Source organism: Mesocricetus auratus, unplaced genomic scaffold, assembly GCF_017639785.1.
Source record: "Mesocricetus auratus isolate SY011 unplaced genomic scaffold, BCM_Maur_2.0 Super-Scaffold_100009, whole genome shotgun sequence".
Lineage (NCBI taxonomy): Eukaryota > Metazoa > Chordata > Mammalia > Rodentia > Cricetidae > Mesocricetus > Mesocricetus auratus.
Window position 1 is genome coordinate 61736476 of NW_024429193.1, and position 27510 is coordinate 61763985.

At 49.6% G+C, this 27510-nt stretch overlaps 1 protein-coding gene across 3 annotated transcripts; it reads left to right on the top strand.

The window, feature by feature from the left end:
* Nucleotides 1-25759, top strand: Cgn (cingulin). 3 transcript variants are annotated; one of them, XM_040752268.1, is made up of 21 exons: nt 1-20; nt 6865-7764; nt 9016-9116; nt 9241-9310; nt 9410-9505; nt 11129-11256; nt 12400-12532; nt 12901-13113; nt 13496-13644; nt 13875-14007; nt 16522-16731; nt 17046-17252; nt 17811-18068; nt 19361-19531; nt 20522-20683; nt 21544-21633; nt 22817-22900; nt 22990-23108; nt 23366-23474; nt 24029-24192; nt 24334-25759. In XM_040752268.1, the coding sequence occupies exons 2-21, from the start codon at nt 6895-6897 to the stop codon at nt 24473-24475; spliced, it is 3609 nt and encodes a 1202-aa protein (XP_040608202.1). In that variant the 5' UTR covers nt 1-20; nt 6865-6894; the 3' UTR covers nt 24476-25759. The 3 variants fall into 3 exon arrangements, with proteins under 3 accessions (XP_040608202.1, XP_005087772.1, XP_012981896.1); XM_005087715.4 differs by lacking the exon at nt 1-20 and adding an exon at nt 948-1064; XM_013126442.3 differs by lacking the exon at nt 1-20 and adding an exon at nt 1139-1258.
* The last annotated feature ends 1751 nt before the right edge of the window (nt 25760-27510 follow it).

Below are 27510 nucleotides of genomic sequence, written 5' to 3' on the forward strand. Positions count from 1 at the left end.
ACTATTCAGAGCCCAGCAAGGTAAGCTAAGTCAATCTTCTTTTAACGTACTTCAGCGGTTAACACGAGGCTTTAACGTTAATTGCCTCAGTTTGCCGGCAAAGTACCCCAGACTCCTTTGGCGTAGTGGGACCAAAAGCCCGACTTATTGACAGTCTTTCAAAATAGGTGGATTTACTATCTGTGATTGAGTCCCTTTCTGCTTAAAACGAAGGTCATTTACAGCACTCGGTTCCCAAGTCATTCATTCATTCTACACATTTATTAAGAGCCAAATATGTGCTGGCTTCTGTTTTGGACGTTTGAGATGAAGCGAACAAAACAAAAGAAAAAGACCCCGGCTCTGGCGGCGCTTATCATAGGGAGGCAAAACGATGAAAATGATTTTTAGAATGATGCAAATCAGATGAGAAATGTTACAAAGAAAACAGTTGCAAAATGACTATGGAGGCCAGGAGCCCGGGGATAAGAATCCACGATTGGGGTTCTTGTCGGGTTTGCGGATGAGGCAGGAGAGCAGAGATGCAGGACGCGCTGACGTCGGGAGACTACGAAGAAATTTTCCACAGAAAGTGACAGTACGGTATTCCGGTTTAAGCGGAGGGAGATGAAGGGCAGAAAGGGCTGTGGACCGAGATTTGCGTAGAGAAGAGCACCCAGGAGGCGCTTCCCATAGAGCCCAAGGGATGCTCTGGCGCTAAGATACCCCAGTCCGCAAAGCCCCGATGCCCCCCAAAATGGCCTCTCAGGCCCCTTGGCGCCCCGCCAGCCCACGTGACCCCGCCGCCCCTCCCGCCCACCGGGCTGGGGACCCCGGCTCTGGGTTCCCGCGGTGGCTGCCCCGCCCCTTGCGGGAAGCTGACCAATAAGAGGAGGGTTGAGGCGGGGCGGAAGGTGACGGCCAATGGGGGCGGAGCTCCTGGGGAGTAACAGGTTGGTGGGCGGGGGCAAAGGAGGGAGCTCAGAGCTCGGAGGGGCTGGGCTGCAGCCGCGCGTGCAGCGCGGGCTGACGGAGAGCGAGCCCCTGCGGGGTGTGCGAGCCCGAGAGCCTCGAGCCGGACCCGGGTGAGTGAGCCTGCGGGGAGTGAGGCCACCTGCGAGGTGGCTGGGCCCTCAGGAGTATGCCTGAGGGGCGGGGTGGAGGCATCAGATGCCCTCCTCCTGGGCACAGGTGCTGAGTTTAGGAGGAGGGGCGGTCAGAGTGCGGTGGCAGAACTAAGAGCTGGCCCCTACTCCACGGTGCCAGAAGCAAGAGACTGGTAAGGTGCCAGGTGTGGAGCACCTGAGGGTAAGGTTATTCCCAGGGCATGCCTGCGTTTCAGCGCTACGATCTCTGGAGGTCAGGCGCCAAGCCCTTGGGGCAGAATTTCTCTTGGAGACCAGCGTGGGGGCGGGGGGGGGGGAGAGGGTTCGTCGTATTGGAGCGAAAGGAAGTGCCGCCATAGGTTCAGAGACTGAAGTGGAGCTATCAGCAGGTGCTGGTTTTGGGGTGTGCGACCCCCCCCGCCCCCGTCAGCCCATGCTGGCCTCTGACGCCCTCCTTTTGGCTTTGGAAGTGCTCTGAAATGTGGGGTCGTTCTCTGACCGTTTGCCCACAGGTGACAGCGGTTGCCAGTAAGGCACTCAGATCAGAATATGAGGGCACTCGCCATCTCTGCTAGCTGTGAGATTATTTAAGGCTGTTTATGTCTTTCTTTTCAAGCCAGGGAGAATTTTTCCTTCTTCCTCTAGAAAGAACTGTGCGTGTTCTCTAAGAGAGGGGCATCAAGAACCTTAAATCTCTGGACCTCCAAAATGGCTGAAAATGTTTGCTTTTTCGAGGGTGTGGACCATGGATTGATACTGGGTTTCATGTAGTGCATGCTGGCCTTGAACTTGCTGTACAGCTGAGGCTGACTTTGAACTGTCTGCCTCCAGCTTGCAATGCTGGGGTTACAGGCATGTGTCACCACACCCACCTAGAAATTGCCTTCTTTGCTGAGGCTGATGTCAACCACACGTTTCCTACCAGCAAATATATATATATATATATATATATATATATATATATATATATATATATAAAATTTTCCCCCTTTAGCTCTAGGCTGGAGGACACTGGTATTTGGGAGTGCAGCTAATTTCCTTGATGCCTCACAGAATCAATCCTCTTGATTCCCTGAAACCCTAGCAGGCATCTCTGATTCATGACCTGTGATAACTGGCTGTAGGCACCAGTGGTGCAAAAACATAGGCAGAACTCCCCAGGAGACCAAAAGACTAGGGGAATTACGTCTCCAAATTCCCAGACCACTCGACAACTTCTGAGGTGGATTTCCTTGCCTTAAGCAGCAGTGGGAGCAGAGTCAACCTTACCTTGGCCCCTTTGATGCTCTGTCTGAAGACAGTTGCTGTAATTGGGAAATAATTAGCAACCGCTATGTTTGTAGACAAACTGCCTGCGTGTCCCAGGGCACCTTTTCTTTCATCCTGGACTTTTGGGAGTATGGGTCTGGCTCTAGAGGCTTGCCCGTTCAGAGCTTTGCCGGATTCTAAGAGGATTCTGGCTCCCTGTGGTTCCCAGGCAGGCATGCCTGCCATGACCCTCGTGGGAGGAGAGGGGGTGGGGCTGCTTCTCTTTGTGCCAGGGAGGGGAGAACCAAGTTCCTGGGAGTTGACGGAAGGTAAGTGTGAGGCCAGGAATGCAACTTTGGGAACTTGAGAGGGAGTGGTGGAGGGAGACAAAGTCTTCCTGTCACGCACTGGCCTGTCACCAAGTTCTTTGTGCATCTGTGACTCCTGCCTCCTCCCTCCCCACCTTTTGCCTCCTCCAGAGCCTCAGCCGTGGCATGTAGGCTGGACAGTCTCCACTCTTGGTCTTGTCCCTCTGCCTTTGGTGGGGAACCTCTCTGATCTGCTTTGCAAGCTTCCAGTGTAGCCTCCCGGCCCTCCCTTCCCCTTCGCCGCTCAAACCAGTCCAGCCAGTTTGCAAGGGCCCAGTTCTTCATTGTGTTTTTACCCGCACTGGCCAAGCAGCTCTAGCTTGGCTCTCAGGTTTCTGCTTTTTAGTGGACCTAATCTGGATTGAGGATTGGGGGTCCTGTTTGGGCCTACAAGGAGCGGCCTTATCCAGTGAAAGGTCACTGTGCTTTCCTTTTTTATTTTGACCGTGTATTTGCTTGTTTATCCCCACTGAGGTGGTTCTAATCAGGGTTCTTTTAGTTCTCCCACTTTCCGAACGCTCCAGTTATTCAGCCTATTGCCTGGCCCTGTGTACACCCGAAACCGCCCCACCCCCACTTCCTGCCAGCAGTCCAGGGACCCTGTCACTCCTAGTTGGAAGCCAGATGCTATGGCTGGGCCAGAGGTGATGGAATTGGGGCAGGGCAGGCTAATGAGTAACTCAGGGAGAAGTGGCCGTCTGGTACAGGTGTACTATGCCTTCCCCCTCCCTGTGTTCAGGCTGGAATGGCAGAGGCAGGCAGATGGCGCTGACTTAACTTCTGTCCTGGTCTTTTCCCAGAGTACAGTTGGTGAGAAATGCCCTGGGCATCTGCCAGGGGAGGGAAAAGAGGCTCAGGCATCTGGTGAGAGCACAGGCCCCTGACTTCATATTGGTCCAGATCATTGTTTACCTGCCTAGGGCTTATGCAAGGCCTTGGAGCTGCCCTGCTCCCTTGGCCCCACCCCGCTGTCCTCTGTAACTGAAGGCGGGTAGGTTTCGGGTTTTCCGTGTTGAATCATTTAGAGCTCTATTTTCTGACCCACCCTAAAGATCACTCAGTCCTGGCCCCTGACCCATGTGTCCTGGAACTGATAACGATTGAGGGTGGGGGTGTCTTTGGAACCTAGGGGAACACTAGATAGCACCCCTGTGCTGTCTGGCACTCTGGGCCAAGGGGTTGAGCTCTTTGCTATGCCTTCTTGGGAGCTCCTTGACCTGATCTGGAAGATCTGCAGATAGACTGGCAGGGCAAATCTTCATCATGAATAAATCATGTGACTTCTGGTAGCTGGCTGTTTAGGTACACCTGATTGTACGATCAGGACTGTGGGGCAGAGAGTCCAGACCAGGAAGGCGGCCGTTACTAAGGCACAAAGAATGCTATGAGGCATCCATGGGCATATCTTTCTGTTGCTGGGAGAGTCTGCCTTGGTTCCGGACACAGCCTTCAGAGAGTGCTCATTACATTCTCCATGCTCCAGGCAGAGGGTAGCTGAGGGTCTTGGTCTTTGCCCTGGAGGAGCTCATTGTCTAGGGAGGAGACAGGAACTAATCTCAGTAAACATACGGAGGTAAACTGAGGTAAACCTGCTGGGAGTGTATGTAACTGACGGGAGCTCTGCAAGAAACTCTCTGCTTTTCCCAGTGAGCGGAGAACGACTTTGCATCTTCTGTTTCTGTTTTCTTGTATGCCAGAGCTTGGGCATACTTCCCTATGAACACTGGCTTTCTCTGCAGCCCCTTCGGCCATGCGGCCGCTTGTCTGCCATGTGGTTGGATGCCGACCTCCAGTGCTGAAACCGCCCGCTCTCTTAAAGGCATGGCTTCCTCTTTTCCCGCTTTGCCCGCTTCTCTCCATTTTCCTCCTCCTGGCAACTGCTGAGATTGACAGTTTGTCGGCCCTGTTGGTTTTTTCTCTCCAACTCTAATAAAAATTGTTTTAAAGTTTCCTTCTGAGTCCATTTATAAAGTCTTGTATTATCGACGCTGAAGACCCCAAAGAAAGAACCTCAATTTCCTCAGCAACAATCTTCAGCTACTTAGTGAGTTCAGGACAGCCTGGGCTACTTAGATACTGTGTCAACAAACAAACAACAACAAACACAGTATAAAATTATTGCATGTGAAGGAAGAAGGGCAGTTTGCTTATTATGTATTTCTAGTGAGGCAAAATCTTACTATGTAACTGAAACTGATCTTGGACTCATGGCAATCCTCCTGCCTCAGACTCTAGTGCAGAGATTCTCAACCTTCTTAATTCTGCAGCCCTTTAATACAGTTCCTCATGCTGTGGTGACCCCCAATCATAAAAGCATTTTCATTGCTATTTCATAACTGTAACTTGCTACTGTTATGAATTGTAATATGCATATATTCGTGTTTTCTGATGGTCTTAAATGACCCTATGGAAGGGTCATTTGACTCCAAAAGGATCTCGACCCACAGGTTGAGAGCCACTGCCCGGGTGCCTTTTCTTTTTCTTAAGTAATTTGGAGAGCTTCTCCCTTCTGCCCTCAAAAACTTAAAAATTCTGTCTTAAAAGTTTGTGTGGGCTGTGCCATGAAGGAGGTACATTGCTTTTACAGTCCCAGGACCCCCAAAGTAAATCACTCAATAAAGGGTTCCCCTCCCCATTCAATTTCTCCAGTTCGGAAGGTCTGGGAATGCTAAGAATGCCCTCAGTGTCCATTTCTCCCCCAAACCCTCCCCCACCTGCATTCTGCCCCTCCTGCCCATCCCCTCCCATCAGCCACCCTGGTTTCCTGGCTTCCTAGAGCTTCTACTATCTCTGAGAGGGACTTTGCCAAGTTTCCTTGGCCCAGAGCCCCACAGGGAGGTTGAATTGGATATGATTGTTTTTCTGCCTCCAGCTCAGTGCTGGGCTCCAGTAGAGACCAGAAGGCGTAAGGAAGCTGCATAGGTTGTCCTTCAATTTGCTTGGAGCAGAACCTCCCTCCCAAGTTCCAGGAGCCAGAGCACACCTGGAGCACATTCCATTTACTGACTCTAAGCTTGGGCAATGTGGACCAGGAAGTTGGCTTGTGGATGGCCCTGGTTCTATCCCACGGCCTGCCTGGCACACTAAAAACCTGTTTAAAGGTCGCTGAAGCTCTGTTGGTAGAGTGCTTGCCTAGCATACATGAAGCCAGAGTTCTATCCCAGCACTGCATAAAACCAGGCCCAGCGGCTTGCCTTTGTACTCAAGAAGTGGAGATAGAAGGATCAGAAATCAAGGTCATCTTCAGCTGCTTGTATAAGGAGTGTGAGGCCAGCTTTAGGTCACAAAAGACACTGTCTCAAAAAAAAAATCGTGTTTAAGTCCTCCCTCTTCCTCCTTTCTTTTCTCTCTTGGTGCTGGGGATTGAATCCAGATCTCACATATTAGACAAATGCTATACCACTGAGTTACAACCTGACTGGAAGTCCTTTCTTAAATAGGCAGTGCATCTACACAGCATCAAGTTCAGAAGGGACAGAAAACTACACAGTGGGAAGCCAGAGATTAAACTCTTCTCTGCCCAGCCTTCAGTTCCTTCACTCTAGAGACATTACTGCTGTGTCCGTGGCAGCTTAAGTGCCTTCCCAGAGATGGGTGCCGCATTTTGTGACCTCTATATTTTAGTAAGCTCTGCAATAGGAGGCTTCTTTTTCAAGGAAGTGGAGGAATCAGATAGGCAGGGTGGGTGTCCACCTTTACATGGGAGAGACCCTTGGCTGTGTTGTATGTGAAGATCAGTAGATACCCTCAAGTTCTTAATAAGCCACAATCCCCAGGATTGCATCAAAGGAAATTATTTTGGGTCTTTGGGCCTCAAGTATATTATCTGCTTTATTTTGATTTTTTTCCTTCTATGTTGTAAGGACCTTACAGCCTAGGCAAGCTGTCTACTAACTTACCTCCCTAGCTTTCAAAGTGTGCTATCTGGACCAGGAGTATCAGCATCACCTAAGAGAAGTTGCTGAGGAATTCAAATTCTCAGGTCCAGCTCCAGGACTAATAAGTCAGAAACTAATAGTAGACTCCCATATACTGCATTTCTGTTGCTCAGATAAAATATGACAATAATTTTCTATAGAAGAAACAGACAAGGCAGTCGACGTCCTTAAAGCTGGGTGTCTGCTTCAGGCTCCTCAGCTAAAACTGTGTTTTCCATCTTCTAGGACCCCCTCCTACATGCGGAGCAGACACACATGATGGCTGATCCTCGGGCCCCTGTAGACCATGGCGTCCAAATTCGCTTTATCACAGAGCCAGAGGGCGCTACTGAGATGGGCACCCTTCGTCGCGGGAGACGCCCTGCTAAGGATGCAAGAGCCAGTACCTATGGGGTCGCTGTGCGTGTGCAGGGCATTGCCGGACAGCCTTTTGTGGTGCTTAACAGTGGAGAGAAAGGGAGTGACTCCTTTGGGGTCCAAATCAAGGGGGGCAACAACCGGGGGTCCCCAGGAGCACTAAGCTCTGATTCAGAGGTCCCTGAGAACCCCTACTCTCAAGTCAAGGGGGTTTCTGCCCCTTCTCAGGGCAGCACATCCGATGAGGAGCCCAGGGACCACTGGGACGGAAGACTGCTGCGCTCCCAGTCGCAAGCCTCTCTGGCAGGACTTGCTTCTGTGGGTTCTAGCAATAGGAGCACCAGCTTGTTGGAGCTGGCCCCTCAAAAGACTCTCCCGGTTAACACCATTGACACTGCCCCCTTGTCTTCAGTGGACTCACTCATCAACAAGTTTGATAGTCAAATCGGGGGCCAGGTCCGGGGCCGGACTGGCCGCCGCACGCGGACGCTTCCTCATGAACAGCGCAAGCGGAGCCAGAGTCTGGACAGCCGGAGCCAGAGTCTGGACAGCCGACTCTCACTGGATACGCGCGAGGATCGGGAATGTCAGTCCCCTAACCACTGGACCCCTGGTACAAAGTATGACAACCACGTGGACAGTTCAAAGCAGCCATCCAAGAGCCAGAGCCCCCTCAGCAGCTTTAGCCGTTCCCGTCAGACTCAAGACTGGGTCCTACAGAGTTTTGAGGAACCACGGGAGAAAGCCCAGGATCCCACCATGGTGCAGGTCAGAAGTCATCCCTCCCCACAGCCACCCCCCAGCTTAGCATCAGCCCACGGAGTCCTTTGTTAATCCAGATAACACAGGGCAGAAAGTCTCTGCCTTTTGTTCTCTATCTTATCCAGTACATTCATGGGTAAACTTGTAAGGAAAAAGGAAACGAGCATGGAGAAGTTAGCCGTTCTTCATTCATCAGCAAATGCTAATTCTTTAGGTCTAGCACCTTTTGTCATGCAGGCTTGGAGAGTATGGGTAGCTCCCCTAACAGTCTTGCTTGAAGTTCATGCTTTCCCCTTCTTCACTCAGGGATGGGACTTAGGAGACAGACTTGTGTGTGTTCTGGATCTCTGTGTACATTTATAAATGCCAGTACGTCTGTTGGTGTTACTGACATAGGTCCTGGCTGGCTATTGAGAAAAGTGGTTTGCAGTGATAACGCAGAGGTCTGTCCTGCGGAGGCCTGTCCTGCAGAGGTCTGTCCTGCAGAGGCCTGTCCTCAGAAGTCTGTCCTGCAGAGGTCTGTCCTGCGGAGGCCTGTCCTGCAGACGTCTGTCCTGCAGAGGCCTGTCCTGCAGACATCTGTCCTGCAGAGGCCTGTCCTGCAGAAGTCTGTCCTGCAGAGGCCTGTCCTGCCGAGGCCTGTCCTGCAGAGGCCTGTCCTGCAGAAGTCTGTCCTGCAGAGGTCTGTCCTGCGGAGGCCTGTCCTGCGGAGGCCTGTCCTGCAGAAGTCTGTCCTGTGGAGGCCTGTCCTGCGGAGGCCTGTCCTGCAGAAGTCTGTCCTGCAGAGGCCTGTCCTGCAGAAGTCTGTCCTGTAGACGTCTGTCCTGCAGAGGTCTGTCCTGCAGAGGCCTGTCCTGCAGACATCTGTCCTGCAGAGGCCTGTCCTGCAGAGGCCTGTCCTGCCGAGGCCTGTCCTGCCGAGGCCTGTCCTGCAGAGTTCTGTCCTGCAGAGGCCTGTCCTGCAGAGGCCTGTCCTGCAGAGGTCTGTCCTGCCGAGGCCTGTCCTGCAGAGGCCTGTCCGGCCGAGGCCTGTCCTGCAGAGGCCTGTCCTGCAGAAGTCTGTCCTGCAGAGGCCTGTCCTGCAGAAGTCTGTCCTGCGGAGGCCTGTCCTGCAGACGTCTGTCCTGAGCAGCCTTGTTAGTTATGCCGAGAGACTTGGTCCCTCCACTGTTACCCGTGCCACGTTTGAACCACATATTTACTTTGGCACCCTCTCCACTTCCTTTCCTTTCTTCCTTTCCTTTATTTTTCCTCCAGTTCAAATCAACTCCAGACCTTCTGCGCGACCAGCGGGAGGCAGCACCACCAGGCAGTGTGGACCATGTGAAGGCCACCATCTATGGCATCCTAAGGGAGGGGTGAGTGGGGGCCACCCAGTAGTGGAAGCATACACTTCCTTTCTTGGCCCTCTGCCTTCACTTCCCGCCCCTCCTCGTCTCCCCTCCGCTCCGCTCACCCTGGCTTCTGTCCTTCTGTCCTCAGAAGCTCGGAAAGCGAAGCGGCTGTGAGGAAGAAAGTTAGTTTGGTGTTGGAGCAGATGCAGCCTGTGGGGGTGAGTGACCTTCTTGGGGTCAGGGCTATGGCCTGGAGGGCCTCCAGGGTCTGGATATGGACTTACCTCCCACCCCCTTGTCTCCCATACCTCTGACAGATGGTTTCTCCTGCCTCTACTAAGGCCCTGGCAGCACAGGGTGAGCTTGCCCAAAAAGTAAAGGAGCTCCAGAAAAAACTGGATGAAGAGGTGAAGGTAAGGCAGGGTAGAGGTATGGAGGGCCACGGGGAAGATGGATGCCCTGGGCCTGAGCTAGGCTGACTCTTTTTTGGGGGGAAGGGGGGTGTCTTACTGAATATGAGTATCCCTGGCTGTCCTTGTACTCACAGAGCTCTTCCTGGCTTTCCTGGGCTCAGAGGTGTGAGCCCCCATGTCCATCTGGGCTGGGTCTTCTGAGTCAGTGCTGTCTGTATGTGTGAGACAGGAAGTCAGTGTCCTAGTCCCAGCAAGGACTTTTAGTTTCTCTGGGACTGGTGGAGCACAATAGAGGTCTAATTACTTTCTTTTTGTTTTCCCTAGGAATTCATGTCCAGGGTCTGCTATTAACTGCTTGGAGAAAGCTTAGAAACTTTCTTTCGTTCTCTGTCCAAGGGTGTAGCTAAGTTGATAGAATGCTCACTCTGCGTGCAGGAAATGTCCCGGGTTCAATCCCTAGTATGACTACAACCAATTGTGGTACTTGCTTGTAAGCCCAGCACTCAGGGAGTAGAGGCAGGAGGATCAAAAATTCAAGCTCCTCTCTGGCTATTTATCAGGTTTGAAGACAGACTGGGTCACATGAAACCATGTCTCAAAAAGAAAAGAAAAGAAAACTACTTACATTCTAAGTGTCTTGAGTCTTTTTCTCATCATAATTATGATAGTAAAGCCATTTATTGAGTATAATTCTTATGGCAGATGTTGCCCTGGATAATACATAATCATTACATTAGCTGTGCAAAGTATGCCGTAGGATCTTTTCTGATGAGAGATCCTGCAGATCGGAGAGGTTAAGGGACTGCAGAGGGAGGATGAAACGGTGCATCCCCTCTAAACTTATGGACACTTTCTTATTCTTGCTTTTCTTTGTGGGTTCGGAAGGACAGGGTCTCAAAAGGACTGGCCCTGAGCTTCTAACCCTCTTGCCCTACCTCCTGCGTTTGGGACTGCAGTTGTCCGTCTCACGCCCAGTGTGCCTCTGTGTCTGCTAGGCAGACACTACCGTCTAGCTTCGCCCACAGCCCCAGACCCTTTATGAATACTTCTTCCCCCTTTCACACATTGCCCTCGACATAGTTGGAGTTCAGCTTGTGTTGGTTTGCAGTCAGGTTAATAGTTATGTGGAAACAAACTTAATGGGTTCCAACCTCGATTCTAGTAATTGCTGGCTGTATAACTGAGTTGATTCTTTAAGTATTCAAATCCTGTTTCCTTAACACTAAGTGAAGATAATAATATACTCTTTATTTATTTGTTACAAAACAGATTACTACAAAACTTAATAGCCTAAAACAAGCCTTTCTCAGTGTCTGAGGACTGAGAATAGGGATCATCTTCGCTGAGTAATTCTGACTCATGACTGATATTACTAGAACACTTAGGAGACTTAAGTAGGTTTGGTAGGTTTTTTTGTTTTTGGGGTTTTTTTTTTTGACACAAAATTTAACTTTGTAGTCCAAACTGCCTGACATTCACTGTGTAGTTCAGGCTAGCCTTGAACTCATGGTGATCCTCCTGCTTCTGCCTCCTCTAAGTGTCAGGATTACAGGCATGTGCTACCATTTGGGGCTATTCTGGGTCTGTCTGCAAAGCTTTTGCTGTTCTCCATTTCTTTTCTAGAAGCGGCAGAAGCTAGAGCCATCCAGGATCGGGCTAGAGAGGCAGCTGGAGGAGAAGGCAGAAGAGTGCAGCCGACTGCAGGAGCTGCTGGAGAGGAGAAAGGGGGAGGTCCAGCAGAGCACCAAGGAGTGAGTGCAGCTGATGGAGCGCATGGGTCACGTGGGTTGGCTTCAGGGACCTGAGCTGGACCCAGAGGTCAGTCCTCCCAAGTTCAAAGGAGGCACAGGGGGATCTTGAGATGCTGGAGGGGCCAGGACTGGTTCCTTTTCTATGGTAATGGTGACTGTGCGTGATCTGAAGATGGCTACCTGTCTGAAGGTTTGTAAAGTGGCCCCACAAATGTTGGCCACCTTACAGGATTATTGTGAGGATTTGCTCACTGGTTTAGCAGATGTCTTCTGTCTGTGACTGATGACAGGCCCTGATGTGGACTCCTGAGGTAAATCAGTGAGCTGTGCAGGTAGGGCCCTCCTCTCCAGAATCTTAGCTCCCAAAGACAGGGAACAGAGAGTAAACAAGAAGAGTGTGTGAGTAAATTATGAGAAGGTGGTGAGTACTGCAGGCTAGCTCATCAAGGAGCAGGTCGCAGTTCTAAGTGAAGTAGTTGGGTTTAAATGTTCATTTAAGATTTGACCAGGGGCTCCAAAGTTACACAGAGAAACCCTGCCTCGAAAAACAAAAGAAAAAAAAAATATTTGAACAGGGGAGCCAGGCAGTGGTGGCACATACTTGTAATCTCAGCACTTGGGAAGAAGACAGATCTATATGAGTTTGAGGCCAGCCTGGCATGCAGAGTGAGTTCCAGAACAGCCAGAGCTGCACAGAGAAAGCTATCTTGAAAAAAAAATAGAACAAAACAAAACAAAAAAAGAAAGAAAGAGAAGAGATTTGAGCAGAGGCCTGGAGATGGTTCAGCTGGTAAAGGTGTTTACCACAGAATCTGAGGACCTGGGACACTTAAGTCCCTGGAACATACAAGTTGGAAAGAGAGAAATGACTCCTGCAAGTTGTTCTCTGACTGTCACACAAATGTCTCCCTCATACATGTACAGTAAACAAATAAAAATGTAATAAAAGGGAAGAAGAGATTTGAATAGAAGCAGGGTGTAGTTTATTGGTGAAATGGTTGCCCAGTATAGCAAGGCCCTTCTATCCCTAACACAGCAAAACCAAATGTGCAAGAAATAGAGATTTAGTGGAGGTTTAAATGAATCAACATAGGTAAACCTGTTCTGCCTAGCATCGTATCCAGTGATGCTATCTCTTGCTAGGCTCCAGAACATGAAGCTTCTCCTGGGCCAGGAAGAAGGGTTACGGCATGGGCTGGAGACCCAGGTGAAGGAGCTACAGATGAAGCTGAAACAGGGTCAGAGTCCCGAGCCTGCAAAGGAGATTCTCCTGAAGGTAGGAGATGGGTGTGTGTGTGTTCTGGCTTCAGTTCCCTGCAGCATCCCCAGGTCTGCTCATCCATTTCCCTTGAAGTACACAAAGCAGGAAGGTTTTCACCAGTGCTCTTCAGTGTGCTTCCAGGCAGACTCTCCCCGGATGATAGTTTAGAGGGCAAACAGCATTATACTATACTAATACCAAGTATAAATACATTTTCTTTTTGAATGTGGGGCTTCATTAAGTTGTCCATTCTGACCATCCAATTTGTGATTGCCACCCTGCCAAGCTCTCAATAAGTGTTTTTGGCTAAATGGTGAGTTTTTTAACAGACACAATGAATCCTAAAATGGTCAGTCCCGAGCTCCCATCTTCCCTTTCTCCAGGATTTGTTAGAAACCCGGGAACTTCTGGAAGAGGTCTTAGAGGGAAAACAACGAGTAGAGGAGCAGCTGAGGCTGAGGGAACGGGAGCTGACAGCCCTGAAGGGGGCCCTGAAAGAGGAGGTGGCTTCGCACGACCAGGAAGTGGAACATGTCCGGCTGCAATACCAGAGAGACACGGAGCAGCTTCGCCGGAGCATGCAAGATGCGACTGAGGCATGTGACAAGAACTGGGCCTGGGAGAGGGCGACACTGCCAGGGAACAGGGCTGCCTTATTAGTGTAGTTTTGGACTTCTCATCTTCGCAACTAGGAATCCTCCCTAAAGGACACCTGTGAGATGTAGCGAGAACCTAGGTTAGGAAACCTACCAGAGCAGAGAGAGGAGTTACAGGCTAGAAGTAACCATAAGGTGGTGTGGTCGGGGAAGTAATGGAGGGGGCTTCCTGCAGGTCACAGAGAGGCAGGCTTCCTAGTATCATCCCTCCAGGGTGTCAGTGTGTCGCTGTACGGTGCTCTCTGGGCCTCAGCTTCCTCTTCTGCCTTAAAGTGAACTTGGCCCTCTGGACCTCCTGGTGCCCATTTTCCTCCTCCCTTAGGACCATGCTGCCATGGAAGCTGAGAGGCAGAAGATGTCTTCCCTGGTGCGGGAGCTGCAAAAGGAGCTGGAGGAGACCTCAGAGGAGACAGGGCACTGGCAGAACATGTTCCAGAAAAACAAAGAGGAGCTGAGAGCCACCAAGCAGGAGTAAGACCCTCCTGCCTTTTGTGGGGGCGTTTAACCTGACTCTTGTACCCCCCTGCCTTTCTCACACGCTCTTTCTGTAGCTGCTGTTCTCCAGATCCACTCCTCAAGAGTGAGTGAGTGTCTGTGGCAGTGGCCTCCAGAGGGCTCTTCCCTTTGTCCTTTGAGTTTCCCCCGTGTGGGAAGTCTGACCTTGCTATTTTACCCTTTGTGCATAACCTTGCTGGACTCAGACTTCTGCAGCTGCGGATGGAAAAGGAGGAGATGGAAGAGGAGCTTGGGGAGAAGATGGAGATTTTACAGAGGGACTTAGAGCAGACTCGAGCCAGTGCAAGAGACATTCACCAGGTCGAGGAGCTCAAAAAGGTACTTGGCACCTGGGGCACAGACTGCAGGTCAGGATGACCCCTGCCTCACTGAGGCACCTCTACCTGGGCTAGTGGGGCTGTCTCCAGGAGCGTGGTTTTCAATTTTGGCTTTCCAGCTCTGCAGAATGGTCTCCTTGTTGGTTATAGGTGGAAGCTGCTGCCTACCTCCTAGAAGACGTCATAGATAGCTAAATACATGTGGATTTATAAAACTCCAGGGTCATTTTTGCAGGCTCAGAACCTCAATTTGGTCAGCACTGCAAAAACGGCTCTTTCAGGGAGAAGCTCATTAACTACGTGATGAAGCAAATGTTTTGTAAGAATGCCTGTTTATTAATTTACATTGAGAAATATAATCCCTGGACTGGAGGGCTGGTATCAGCTTGGCTGGCTGACCTACTTTTGAAACCAAATTGTAATCTGAAGGCTGTTTGGAAAGCGCAGAGTCTGGACATGGTACTTAAGGGGGCCCAGTGTTTGATGTGCACCTCCCCAGTATCCCACCCAAGCCGCAGTCTGTAGCAGGATAAGAACACAGCTAATAGGCCAGGTGGTAGTAGTCCACACCTTTAATCCCAGCACTTGGGATGGGAGGCAGAGGCAGGTGGATCTCTTAGAGGCCAGCCTGATCTACAGGGAGAGTTCTAGGACTGCCAGGGCTACAAGGAGAAGTTCTGTCTTGAAACCTCCCCCCAAAAGAATGCAGTTAATAGGTTGGGTATGGTGGTGCACGCCTTTAATCTGGTGGATCTCTGTGAGTTTCAGACCAGCCTGTTCTACATAGTGAGTTTCAGGACAGCCAATAGAGAGACCTTGTCTCAAATCTTTCCCCAGAAAAGAAACCCCCCTCTCCAAAACAAAACAAAATAAAAAGAAACAAAAAATAGCTAATTATTTTTGGATGACATAAAATTATGTTGTATTATTGTGAACTTACAAATACCAAGGAGAGTCTGAAACCTGTTGGTATATTAGCTGACCTGGCTCACTTGACGATTTCATGTATCATTATGCGTCAAACAGGCGGTGTATTTTATCAAGCATTTAAACAAAATATAGATTAGGGAAGCAGACTAACCGAGTCCAACACAGACCAGCCAGCCGGCTCTGTTTCCTCTTCTTTGTGATGAGTATGTGTCTGCATTATAGTCACTGCAAGCTCTGTGGCCCTGCAGTCTTGCTAGCTTTTCTACATTTCAAAAGGCCTAATAACTAGAACAAACCATAATTAATATTTTAAATGCCCTTAAAATTTAAGATGCATTAGTATTTATTGTTTTACATGTTTGTATTTTGGTGTTGTTGTTTTTGTTGTTTTAGACTGTCAGTCTTGTCTTAGACCTGTGTCCATGTATTCTTCCTCCACATGGTTTCTAATAGTGTTATATTTATGTACTATAAAATTCCTCTATTTTTAGTTTTTTGAGACCAGGTCATACTATGCAGACTAGTCTGGCCTTGAACTCACAGAGATCTGCCTGCCTCTGCTTTCCTCATGCTGGGATAAATACACCACTACCCTTGGCCAAAAACTTCTCCTTTCAAAATAGACAATTCAGTGGTTTTTAGTGTAGTCATTGTATTGGGAAGCCATCACCATTATCTAGTTACAGAATATTGTAATGTCCCCCTAAAATCCCCCACGCTCCTTAGTGGTCATTCTCTCCATGCCCTGACAACTTTTTCTCTCCAGACTTGTATAACCGAACATTCCATGTCATTATAATTCTATAATATATGGGTTTTAATTTTTAATCTGAAGTAATTTTTTCAAGACTCAACTGTGTGATAGCAAGTGCCTTCATCTTTTTCTTTGTTTATGTGTATTAGGTTTTAGAGACAGGGTCTTATGTAGTCCAGGCTTGCCTGGAACTCACTATGTGGCTGAGGATGCCTTGAATTCCTGATCCTCCTGCTTCTGCCTTCTGTGTGTTGGAATACAGGTGTACACCACCAAGCCTGGTTTCATCCAGTTTTATGGATGCCTAATGTTCTATTCTTGATTAATGTATTTTGTTGGTTTTTTTTTAATTATTTATTTTATGTGCGTTGGTGTTTTGCCTGCATGTGTGTCTGTGTGAGGTGTCAGATCTTGGAGTTACAGACAGTTGTCAGCTGTCACATGGGTGCTGGAATTGAACATCAGTCCTGGAAGAGCAGCCAGTGCTCTTAACCGCTGAGCCATCTCTCCAGTCCCGATGAGTGTATTTTGTTCATTTTCCAAATTTAGGACATGTGAATTGCTTCTGTGTTTGACATACAGTGACTGATCTTGCTATAAGCATTTATGAACAAGTTTTTGTGAGAACTGTCAGTTTTCATGGGCATATTGCCAAAAATAGGGTTGCTTTGTCCTGTGGCTCTTCCATGTTCAGCTTTTTGTGAATCTGCCCCGTTGCTGTCTAAAGTGGCCTTATCATTTGTATTCCTTTCCATGATGTGTGAGAGTCTTATTTTCCCCATGTGCCGGAACCTCCTTATAGCTGTCCCTACTGTTTTCTTTTCCTTCTAGGAGCTAAGACGCACCCAGGGGGAGCTTAAAGAGCTTCAGGCAGAGCAGCAGAGCCAGGAGGTGACTGGGCGACAGCGGGACCAGGAGTTAGAGAAGCAGCTGGCCGTGCTGAGGGCTGAGGCTGATCGAGGCCGAGACCTGGAACAGCAGAACCTCCAGCTGCAAAAGACCCTGCAGCAACTGCGGCAGGACTGTGAAGAGGCTTCCAAGGCAAGGGGAGTGGGCCCAGGGCTCAGGAGGTGGAGGCTGAGGGGTCAGGAGGGCTGAGAAGCCAGAGAGCCTGCAAAGTTACTATGATGGGTATGTACTCAGCCGTTCTGGAGGCTCATGTGTGTGGCGCATAGCAGATTTGACAGAGGGTGCTGCAGGGGTAGGATTATCGGGGAAGTCCCTGACTGGGGCCACCCCTCCATGCCTGGCTCCTGTGAGCTTTTGGTGAGCTCTTAGGTGGCCATTTTTGTGGATATGCATGTTTACCCATCTGAGCCCCCACGGTCTGAGCTGATTCTCCCAACTGTCCGCAGGCTAAGCTGGCATCAGAGGCAGAGGCCAAGGTGCTGGGGCAGCGTCGGGCAACAGTGGAAACCACACTTCGGGAGACTCAGGAGGAAAACGATGAGTTCCGAAGGCGCATCCTGGGTCTGGAGCAGCAGTTGAAGGAGGCCCGAGGCCTGGCGGAGGGTGGGGAAGCGGCGGAGGCACGACTTCGGGACAAAGTGCATCGCTTGGAGGTAAGTGTCCTGTTCACCTCATGGCCACCCTGCTCTTCTACCCTCAAGCCTCCTACCTTAAACCCGTCCCATCCTCCCTTCCCTCACTCCCTGCCCCCCCCGCACCCCAGCATGCCGCTGCCTTCGGTTTTACTGCCTGCATGCACTGTTCCTTTGTCCTCACCACGTCTATTATGCTTGGGTGTGTTTGCTGGTGTGAACGTTCCTAACTTTGCACTGGTAATTTTGTCTCCTTTCTCCCAGCCTTTGCTTGTTCTGTACTTTGATTTCTTTGGCTATTTCCTCTGAGCCTGTTTGCACTGTCCGCTCTTTGTTGTTTTTTGAGACATGGTCTCATTATATAGTCCCACTTGGCCTCACCATGTAGACCAGGCTGGCCTCGAACTCACAGGTCCCCTGCTTGTTCCTCACAAATTCTGGGGTCAGAGGCATGTCACCATACCCCACACTACCTTTGTCATTAAGTAACTCCCCTACCTTTCCCATCTACCTACCTCCAATGCCTTCAGCCTAAATTTTGCCTTCTCTCAGCCCAACCTTTCCCCTCTCTCTCCCCAGATAGAGAAACAGCAACTAGAGGAGGCTCTGAATGCCGCCCAGGAGGAGGAGGGGAGCCTGGCAGCAGCCAAGCGAGCTCTGGAGATCCGGCTGGATGAGGCCCAGCGGGGGCTGGCACGCCTTGGGCAGGAACAAGAAGCATTGAACCGGGCCCTAGAGGAAGAGGGGAGGCAGCGGGAGGCTCTACGAAGGAGCAAGGCAGAGCTGGAGGAGCAGAAGCGCTTACTGAACAAGACCGTGGACCGACTCAACAAAGAGGTAAACGTGGCTTGTGCGTACCCTCAGGAAGAGATGTGAGGCCTGCAGAAACCAACCCTGGAAGTGGGTCAGGATGTGTGACATTAATTTGCCTCAAATCTTACTTTGAAAAAAAGGCTGTTGTCATCATAATCATCTTGGTTTGTTTTTTGAGACAGGGTCTTTCTATGTAACCCTGGCTGCCCTGGAAGTCACTGTGTAGACCAGGCTGGCCTTGAGCCCACGGAGATCCACCTGCCTCTGTCTCTCAAGTGCTGGGATTAAGGGTGTATGTCACCATGCCTGGCCCTAATTATTATTTTTAAATTAGGTCTATGTATCTGTGTCTATGTGGGGGTTTATATGAGTGCAGTACCAAAGGAGGTCAGGATAGGGCATCAAGACTCCTGGAGCTAGAGTTACAGGCAGTGTGGGGCTGCCCAGTATGGGTGCTAAAAACTGAACTCAGGTCCTCTAGGAGAGCCGTGTGTAATCTTAACCACTCTCCAGCTCTTCCCGTACTCATAACCACTCTCCAGCCCTTCCCTTCCCCTTTTTTTTTTGAGACAGATCTCATGTAGCTAAAACTAGCATTGAACTCTGTATGTGTGTGCTACCATTCCTAGCCAGAATGTGATATCCTACTTAGTGGCAGTGGTTTTGTCCTGGGGTCTTCATTCTTGGAATTTGCTTTAGAAGTGTAGAAGACCTAAACACAAGAATCGTCCTTAGTTAAGGGTTAACTTTCAGGGAGAGGAAGAAGAAAGGGAGATAAGGAAATCAAATTACTTCTGCTGGCAAGGTTCTTCCTCCTGATCTTATTTTTACAAAACATGGCCAACTACTAGCAATGTCAATTTAGAACACAAAACATTTTATTTTCTTTGAAATAGCAGTTGAGGGTTTGTCATAATTCAGTTGGCAGATTTTCTTTTTTAGTGGTATATCTTATAACTGTGTCACCATGTTTGCAGAAATATGGTCAGGGAAGGTTTACTCAGTTCCAGCCACTGTTAAAAGTCCATTAAATAATTAGCATAACTCAATACCAACTCAACAATGTAGACACTGTTGTTATTCCATCTTATAGATGGGAAAATGAGATCAGAGATGGTAAGTGATAAAGCTCTCATCCATCCAGATATTTGAATATAAATACTACCCATACTGGGGATCCAGATCCGGAAAGCCACAGAGGGCTGCTTGGCAGAGAGGAGGCTCTTGGGAGACTTCTGGGAGCTGGGACTAGGGAAGGGGCAGGACATTTGGTATAGAGGTGCCGGGTGAGAAAAACGCTTTTCTCTGCATTTTAGCTGGAGCAGATTGCGGATGACTCCAAGCTAGCCCTGCAGCAGCTCCAAACCCAGATGGAAGATTACAAGGAAAAGGCCCGGAGGGAAGTAGCTGATGCCCAGCGCCAGGCCAAGGACTGGGCCAGTGAGGCTGAAAAGAATTCAGGGGGGCTGAGCCGGCTTCAGGATGAGGTAGGAGCCTAAGTGACTGGGAAGTGTCCTTTGATTTGAAGGTCATTGCCTCCTCACTGACCCTGTGGACTGGAGTGCTATGTCCCAGACTTAGGTATAACCACTAGAGTGGCATATGAAGACAGACAAGAGGGGATCCGTCATCCATACAGCAGGGGCTTTCAAACTGCTGCTGCGTATTAGAGTCACCTGGGAAGGTTTTTAAGACAGGTTTCTCTGTGTATCCGTGACTGTCCTGGAACTCACTTTGTAGACCAGGTTGGTCTCGAACTCACAGAGATCCGCCTGCCTCTGCTTCCTGAGTGCTGGGATTAAAGGCGTGCACCACCACCGCCCGGCGATTTTTAAAAATCTTAATGCCTGAACATCATTTCATATTACCTAGATTATAATTTGGGACCTAGGATTGATAGTTCTTTTTGCTTTTGTTTTATGTTTTGAGGCTAGCCTTAAACTCACAGAGTTCTGTTTGTTTCTGTCTCCTAAGTGCTAAAGGATTTAAGGCATGTACTACCATGTCTGACAGGGTGGACAGGTTTTTGTTTTTGTTTTTCAAGACAGAGTTTCTCTGTGTAGCTTTGGAGCCAGTCCTGGAACTCGCTCTGTAGAACAGGCTGTCGTCAAACTCACAAAGATCCACCTGTCTCTGCCTCCCGAGTGCTGGGATTAAAGGTGTGCTACACTATTGCTTGGTGCATTGGTAGTTTTAAAACCTCTTTAAATAGGCACAGTGGTGCCTGCTTCCCAGTAAAACTCTCAAGTAGTTCCCATTTGTGTAGAAAGTTTTAAGACAATGAAGAAAATGAATTAAAAGTGTTCTGTCACCATGAGCTGGCAGTTACAGGCAAGCTCTGTACCACTAAGCTGAGGTCCCAGCCTGGCACTAGAGAATCTCAGTGTAAAATACTTCTTCCCTTGGGCGGGCTGCTCCCACCCTCCGCCCCTACATGTCCGCTAGGCTGAGCTGTTGTATGTTGTCTTTGGGTCCAGCTGCAAAGGTTGCGGCAGGCCCTGCAGACATCCCAGGCTGAGCGGGACACAGCCCGGCTGGACAAAGAGCTGCTGGCCCAGCGACTGCAGGGGCTAGAGCAGGAGGCTGAGAACAAGAAGCGCACCCAGGACGACAAGTTGAGACAACTCAAGAGCCTCGAGGTAAAGGCGCAGACAGGCTGGGTGGGGAGAGAGGGGGTTCTGGGCAGGTGACATGTAAGCAGGGAAAGGAGCCAGTGTAGCCCAAGCTTTTTTTTCTGCGCTAGAGAATAAAATTTGAGAAGCCCCAATGGATGGTTTTGCTGGGTTACTGTGTCTTTTAAAGTATGAACTAAATGCAGCTGTTGAGAAATGTGTAGATGTCGTGTAAAGTTTTGGATCTCTGTCATCTTTTGCATTTGGACAGGGTTAGCACTGGTCTTCTTAGACCTGACTTCTATATGACACTAGTTGGCTGGAGCTGAGCATGGCTCTCCTCCCTTAGAGTGAATGATAGTCTCCAATTTGCTGTACTTGAAAGTGAGAATAATAGCAACAAGCATATAATGAATGCACTGTGGGTGTGGCACCTTAGACCTCAGAATCTCCCTGTGAGGCAGATGCTCTTGTCTCCACTTTATAGATAGGGAAAACTGAGATACAGAGATAAGTAACCTCCCAGTGGAACGGGTTCGGTGTCAGAAGCCGGTGGGTCTTATTTTCAGGCCCAAGTGGTTGGCTGGAATCCTGCTCTTCTGCATGGTACTGCTCGTGGCCTGAGTTTGCCCCTCACTGTGGACATGCCTGGCCTCTGCTGGGGAACCTGAGTTTCACTTTCATTTTTTCCACTAGGGAAATAGTTCTTCAAGAAGGAATGGATCCCAGGGTTTGCTTCCTGGTCAGCAGAGGGCGCTGGCTCAATGGTGGTTTTGAGCATTGAGAAGGTTTCTGGAATGTGCGGGACAAACGGGGCCTTGATCTGAGTTTGTTGTTCTAGGGCCCAGAATTTGGGACAGAGTTGACCTTTTGTCCTTCTGCCTCAGGAGAAAGTCTCCCGGCTGGAAGCAGAGTTAGATGAGGAAAAGAACACTGTGGAACTGCTGACAGAGCGCATGAACCGTGGCCGGGACCAGGTGACTCCCCGAACCCTCACTGTGCCTACTCCCCACTCGAACACCCTGGCTCTCTCAAAGACAGCTTTGCTCTCCTGTCTTTTATAACCTGGACGGTTCTGGCAAGGCAGTCTGCTTCAGGCTCTCATCGGCTTTGGAAAGCATAGACAGGTTTCCTTAGGTGAAAGGAAGCCAAGAATTGGAGTCTGGCTACAGTCCTGACCGCCCAGGCTGCACTGACCCTACTGAGGACTCTTTCAATTCACAAGTGCTGATTGTGGGATTTGGGAAGCCTTTCAAATGATTCCTCTCATTTGAATAGCTATAATTTCTTCTTTTAACCTGACACCCAGTCATCACTTTTTCATTTGTTTTTGTTGTTTTTTTGAGACAGGGTCTCCAATGTAGTCCTGGCTGACCTTGGAACATGCTTTGTGGACAGGCTGGCCTCATACTCACAGATCTACTAGCCCCTGCCTCCCAAGCACTGGGATTAAAGGCATGTGCCACCATGCCCACCTCAAATATCACTTTAACTTATAGTACTCCACTATTTCCCTTCCCATAAAACTCCTATCAGTATCGCAATGCTAAATGCATTCAGTCCAATTTCAAAAGTCCCTGTAGTCTTCCAGTACTGATACTGCTCAGAAGTCCAAAGTTCCAAATCTGTTCTGAGACTCAAAGCAAGCAGTCTTTAATTGTAAGCTCCACACCCACATCCAGCATCCAGGGCTCATGGTGACATCATCTGGCTCTGTTGGTCGTGGGCCGTCTTTCCCCTCCAGCTTTGCTACCTGGAGCTCACATGGCCTCTCTCCTCTCTCACCAGCTCTTGGTGCCTGCATCTTTCTACTGCAGGCGTCCCACATTCCTGGTACCTTAGACATCTTAGGTTCTCCAATGCAATTAGGGCTTCACTTTCACAGATTATGCAGTAGCTTTTCAGGGCCTCTTGCAGGAAACTTGATTTTCGGGGATACAGTCCAACATAATGAGGAAGGAGGATGAAGAATGTATGGTGACTAGTTAGGCCATTGAGAGTGGAATGCTGGTAACTCTAGGGTGAGAGTATTTAGCTGCCTGAGAATTTGGGGGGCCCGGGGTGCAGAGAGTGTCTTCCAGGGATCTCTCCTGTTGATTCACCTTGCTGCTTTAGCGTTAGTCTTTCCCAAGTCTAATTCTTCTCTTCCATTCCTAATAGGTGGATCAGCTGAGGACAGAACTTATGCAGGAGAGATCTGCTCGGCAGGACTTGGAGTGTGACAAAATCTCCTTGGAGAGACAGGTGAAAAGGAGTCTTGGGGGTAGACTCGGGGGAGGGGGGGCAGGCAGAGGATCACCTGGAGTGCTAACCAGGGCGTCTTCCCATCTCAGAACAAGGACTTGAAGGCCCGGCTGGCCAGCTCAGAAGGCTCCCAGAAACCCAGTGCCAGCTTCTCTGAGCTTGAGGCCCAGAACCAACAGTTACAAGAGCGGCTGCAAGCCGGAGAGAGGTGACATGAACCCATCATTTGTCCCTCTCCCCTCCTTTCTTCCTCTGGGTTTTTCTTCTCTGGGTCTCCCCTCATCTTCCACCTTGCGTGTGGCCAGCCTGGCCTCACCTTCAGGGACTCCTTTTTGCTCCTGATAATAGAGCAGAGTTGTGGGAATTCTGGGTCCTCCCCATCCACCAGTGAGGCTCATGACAGAAAAGCCCTTGGAGGCCGTACAGTGCTAAGTAAAGGCCCCCTGCTTTCCTGCTCTCTCTTAGAGAGAAGACAGTTCTGCAGTCCACCAACCGGAAACTAGAACGGAAAGTTAAAGAGCTGTCTATCCAGATAGATGATGAGCGGCAGCACGTCAACGACCAGAAGGACCAGGTGAGGACACGGCCCTCTGTGGACAAGCAGCCGTGGAGCGAGCATGTGCTCTCTTCAGGAGGCCACCATCCCCAATGCCTTCCACACTTAGAATTTGCTTGTGTAAGGATGAGATTAGCTTGAGAGATCTAGCCTAGAGTAGCCATGCCTCTGTATTGAGTGTGCTAGTTTCTCTACGTGTTATGTGTCCATGGACTCATTGAACCCCCAATGACCTTGTGTTGTGCTTGTGTAGATGGTGTATATGTGTATTCCTGTGCTCAAAGGTGCACATGTCACATGTGGGTGTTACTCATCGGGTACCATTCAGCTTTTTTTTTTCCACTGGCCTGGAACTTGCCAAAAAGGTTAGGTTGGCCACTGTGCCCTAGGGAGATTGTATGGCAAGCACCTCCTCTCAACAATTCCCTGAGGCTGGAGGACTTATGCAAGGTCACAACACTTTGGGGGAGATGTGAGCATTTGTCCCTTGTCAGAATCATCGCTCAGCCCTTTTCTCATGTGGTAATGTGGAGTAACTGCTTGTCTAATGTGGGGCATGCTGTCCTGCTTAGCTGAGCCTGAGGGTGAAGACTTTGAAGCGGCAGGTGGATGAAGCTGAAGAGGAGATTGAGCGGCTGGACAGCCTGAGGAAGAAGGCACAGAGGGAGCTGGAGGAACAGCACGAGCTCAATGAGCAGCTCCAGGCCCGCATCAAATCCTTGGAAAAGGATGCCTGGTATGGCCGCCTTTCGGGACCTCGCTCTGCACCATGCTTCATGCTGGGGGTTGGGGTGGGCCCTGTGAGCCCTGTGAGCAGCTATAGGTCTTTGTGTGGAAGGGTGATGGTCTCAGTCTGGTCCTTCTCTCTCTGACTCAGGCGAAAAGCTTCCCGCTCAGCTGCCGAGGCGGCGCTCAAACAAGAGGGTCTGAGCTCTGATGAGGAATTTGATGGCGTCTACGACTCCTCATCCATTGCATCTCTGCTCACGGAGAGCAACCTGCAGACCAGTTCCTGTTAGTGCATGCTCTGCTAAGGACCACAGACGGGCTGGAAGACTGCTTTGCTCTGTCCTGCCTGCCTCCAGAGTGTTCTTTTCCAATGGGTGACCCGATTCAGACTTTGGACAGGGAGGGGTCAGAGTGATGGTGACCTGTTAGCAATGAGCTGGTGGGTGGGCTTGTCCTTGTCACTGGAAGAGTGGATAGGCCTGCTGAGCCCTTCCTATAGGTGCTGACCTCTCCCTCATCTCCCTTAGAGTGGGACTGATGGTCAGCATATACACTGCTTGGGGCTGCAAAGGACAGGAAAGGATGGATATTGCCATGTATGTAAAGCTTTATTTCTTTAATATTTAACCATATGGCTCAGGGAAATGGGCAATGTTCTGCTCCCTGGATCTCTGCAACCTTTTTTCCTCCCATTTTGAAGCAGGGGAGGGAACATGATGGGTAATGGGCATGCGGGCGTGGCTCTGCCCACTTTTCAGATACTGTTTTTTTTTTTTGCACAGTCATGGGCCCATGAGTAGTCCCTAGCATCTCTTCAGTTGCAATATTTGTGTTTTCTCCATGTCACCGGGTCCAGGAGACCTCTGGTCCTCTTTCCATGGTTACCATCCCTGCGCTCTCAGTGCCTTAGCAGTGTGAGATGAGGCTGCTGTTCTTGCCTTCATAAACCCGCACATTCATACCTCTCCAAAGATCAGCCTCTCCTCATGGGGCCCGCAGCCTGTCCTTCCTTAGTGACTAGGCAGGAGAGCGTCAGGCTGCTTTGCCAACCAGCCCCTGGGAGACGGACTTTGATGGGCCTTGGTAAGGTGGTGGGGATTACTTCCTCTCAGGGCTTCCATCTTTCTTCTCGCCTTCCGTGACTGTATGCTGTCATAAAGTGGTTGCACGTGGGAACCATGAGTCTGAAAGCAAGCATCTAGTCCCTGTGGCCTCCTGTGGCTTCTCTGACCAGGTGTGCCCAGCCTCGATGGGAACCAACAGATCCCTGTTTTTCTCAGGAAGTGGACCCTGGGTCAGAGCTTTGCCTGGGATTAGAAGCTGACTGTCAGTATGATGGGAAGGGGCAATGGAGAATTTATTCTTCCTTTGAGTCAAATTTGGGGTGTGCCAAGCTCTGGGGGGGTGAAGGTGACTGGGATGGTTCACCTCTTATTTCCAAAGTAAGTTCTGTTCTCATCAATCACTTGTAATTTCATGAATTGAAAAAACAAAATATTCTGTAAATCAGATATTTTCTCCTAATCCAATCCAGCCTTGTTTATTTTAAATTAAATATTAAAATGGCATATCTATATTGAAATTCCTGTCTTCATTTTCCTGGCTAATTTGAGGGTCTACTCTATAGTTGTTTCTTTTTTAAATTATTTAACTTTAGTTTATGTGCATTTATGTGAAGGTATCAGATCCCCTGGACCTGGACTTACAGACAGTTGTGAGCTACCATGTGGGTGCTGGGAATTGAACTCAGGGCCTCTGGAAGAGTAGCCAGTGCTCTTAACCAGAGCCATCTCTCCAGCCCCAGGTTTTGTTTTATAAGTTTTTTAACATTTGTGTGTGCTGCATGTGTGAATGTTGTGTGAATGCATGTGCATGCATATATATGTGTATGAATGTATGTATGTTCTCTGACCTCTATAGGTCAGAGAACAGCATCTGAGAGTCCTTGCTCTCCACAGTGTGGGGCCCAGGGATTGAACTCAAATTGTCAGGCTTGGCAATAGGCACCGTTACCTGCTAAGCAGGCCTTGTTTCAAGGAGTCATTTAAACTGTACATTAAAATGAGGCTTTAGCTCATTTTAGAGGTCTCTCATAACTGATCAGGGATCTAGGAAATATGGACTAATAGTAGAACCTCTGGGAATAGTAAAGAATGCTGCATTAGTTATTCTTCTGTTGCTGTGGTAAAATGCCATGACCAAGGCAACCTAGAGAAAGAAGTTTTTACTTGGGCTATGGTTCCAGAAGGCTGAGTCTATCACCATCATGATGGGGAGGCACAGGGGCAGGCAGGCAGAAAGTTGATAGCTCACATCCCAAACGACAAGCAGGAAAGCAGAGAGAAAACTGCGGATGGGGGGAGTCTTGGAACTCTGAAAACCTGCCCCAATGATGGAATTCCTCCAGCAAGACTAAACCTCCTCAACCTCCAAACAGTGCCTCCATGTCAGGGGTGTTCTCACCAAAACACAAGTGCCGCCTTTGAGGGACAGAAGAGACCAGAACTGGGTTTTTCTCCTCTCCTAGCTCACTGGTATCTCCAGGTTTTTTCTTCCGGGTGTAGAGCAAGCATCAAATTCTAACTGGCAAGTGACTCAGAGGCCAGTTCCACTCCCCCTCACTTGAAGGAGCTAGTTGTTCGCCAAAACGAATTCTAGCTGTAGTAGTGCCGCCTAGTCTTACACACTGCCTGTCCTCCCTGTAGATCAGTCAGTGAGATAGCCACCTACCAGAGTTCAGCCCTCAAGAGTCCAGCCTAGGCTTAAGAAGCAAATGCCATTGGTGCAGCTGAGACTCACCTTTTAAGGCAATGTGTCCCGCCTCTCCCGACCATATAAGGGCAGCTTCTGCAAAACAAGCCCCACCCAGAGCTTAGCTGGCTTTGACTTTGGCCTGGGCGGCTTGCCAGGGATAAGCACCTGCCAGACTGGCTTAGACTAGTCCTAGTGAGCTGGCCCTTGGTGCCTACCTTTTTACCACGGAGGAAAGATTTACTCAGCTCTAAAAACGCTACAGGCTGGTTTACATTTAGGAAGAGGAGAGACCATAGAAGCATGTGCCGGCCCCAACTCACTATTTACAGAGGACCACACAGGTCCTTTCCCTACACCGATCCTGGAGACCTGAAAGGAGGCAAGACTATTGAAGAATTCTGAGATACCACCACAGACAACTACTTCGTCGTACCAGAAGTAAAGCTCTTATTAAGCGACCACCCAACCTTCACTCCCAAGCCCCACCTTTATGTAAATATGCGATAATATTAGCAGGCAAGTCCTGAAGTCTCTTGGCACCGCCCACCTCTCTCTTCCGCTCTACTCATTG

Bases quoted from the DNA above. Each gene is read 5' to 3' on its own strand.
- Cgn (XM_040752268.1), top strand. From the start codon at position 6,895: ATGATGGCTGATCCTCGGGCCCCTGTAGACCATGGCGTCCAAATTCGC. The intron at 9,311-9,409 runs GTGAGTGACCTT...TACCTCTGACAG, and splicing joins AGCAGATGCAGCCTGTGGGG to ATGGTTTCTCCTGCCTCTAC. The intron at 16,732-17,045 runs GCAAGGGGAGTG...AACTGTCCGCAG, and splicing joins ACTGTGAAGAGGCTTCCAAG to GCTAAGCTGGCATCAGAGGC.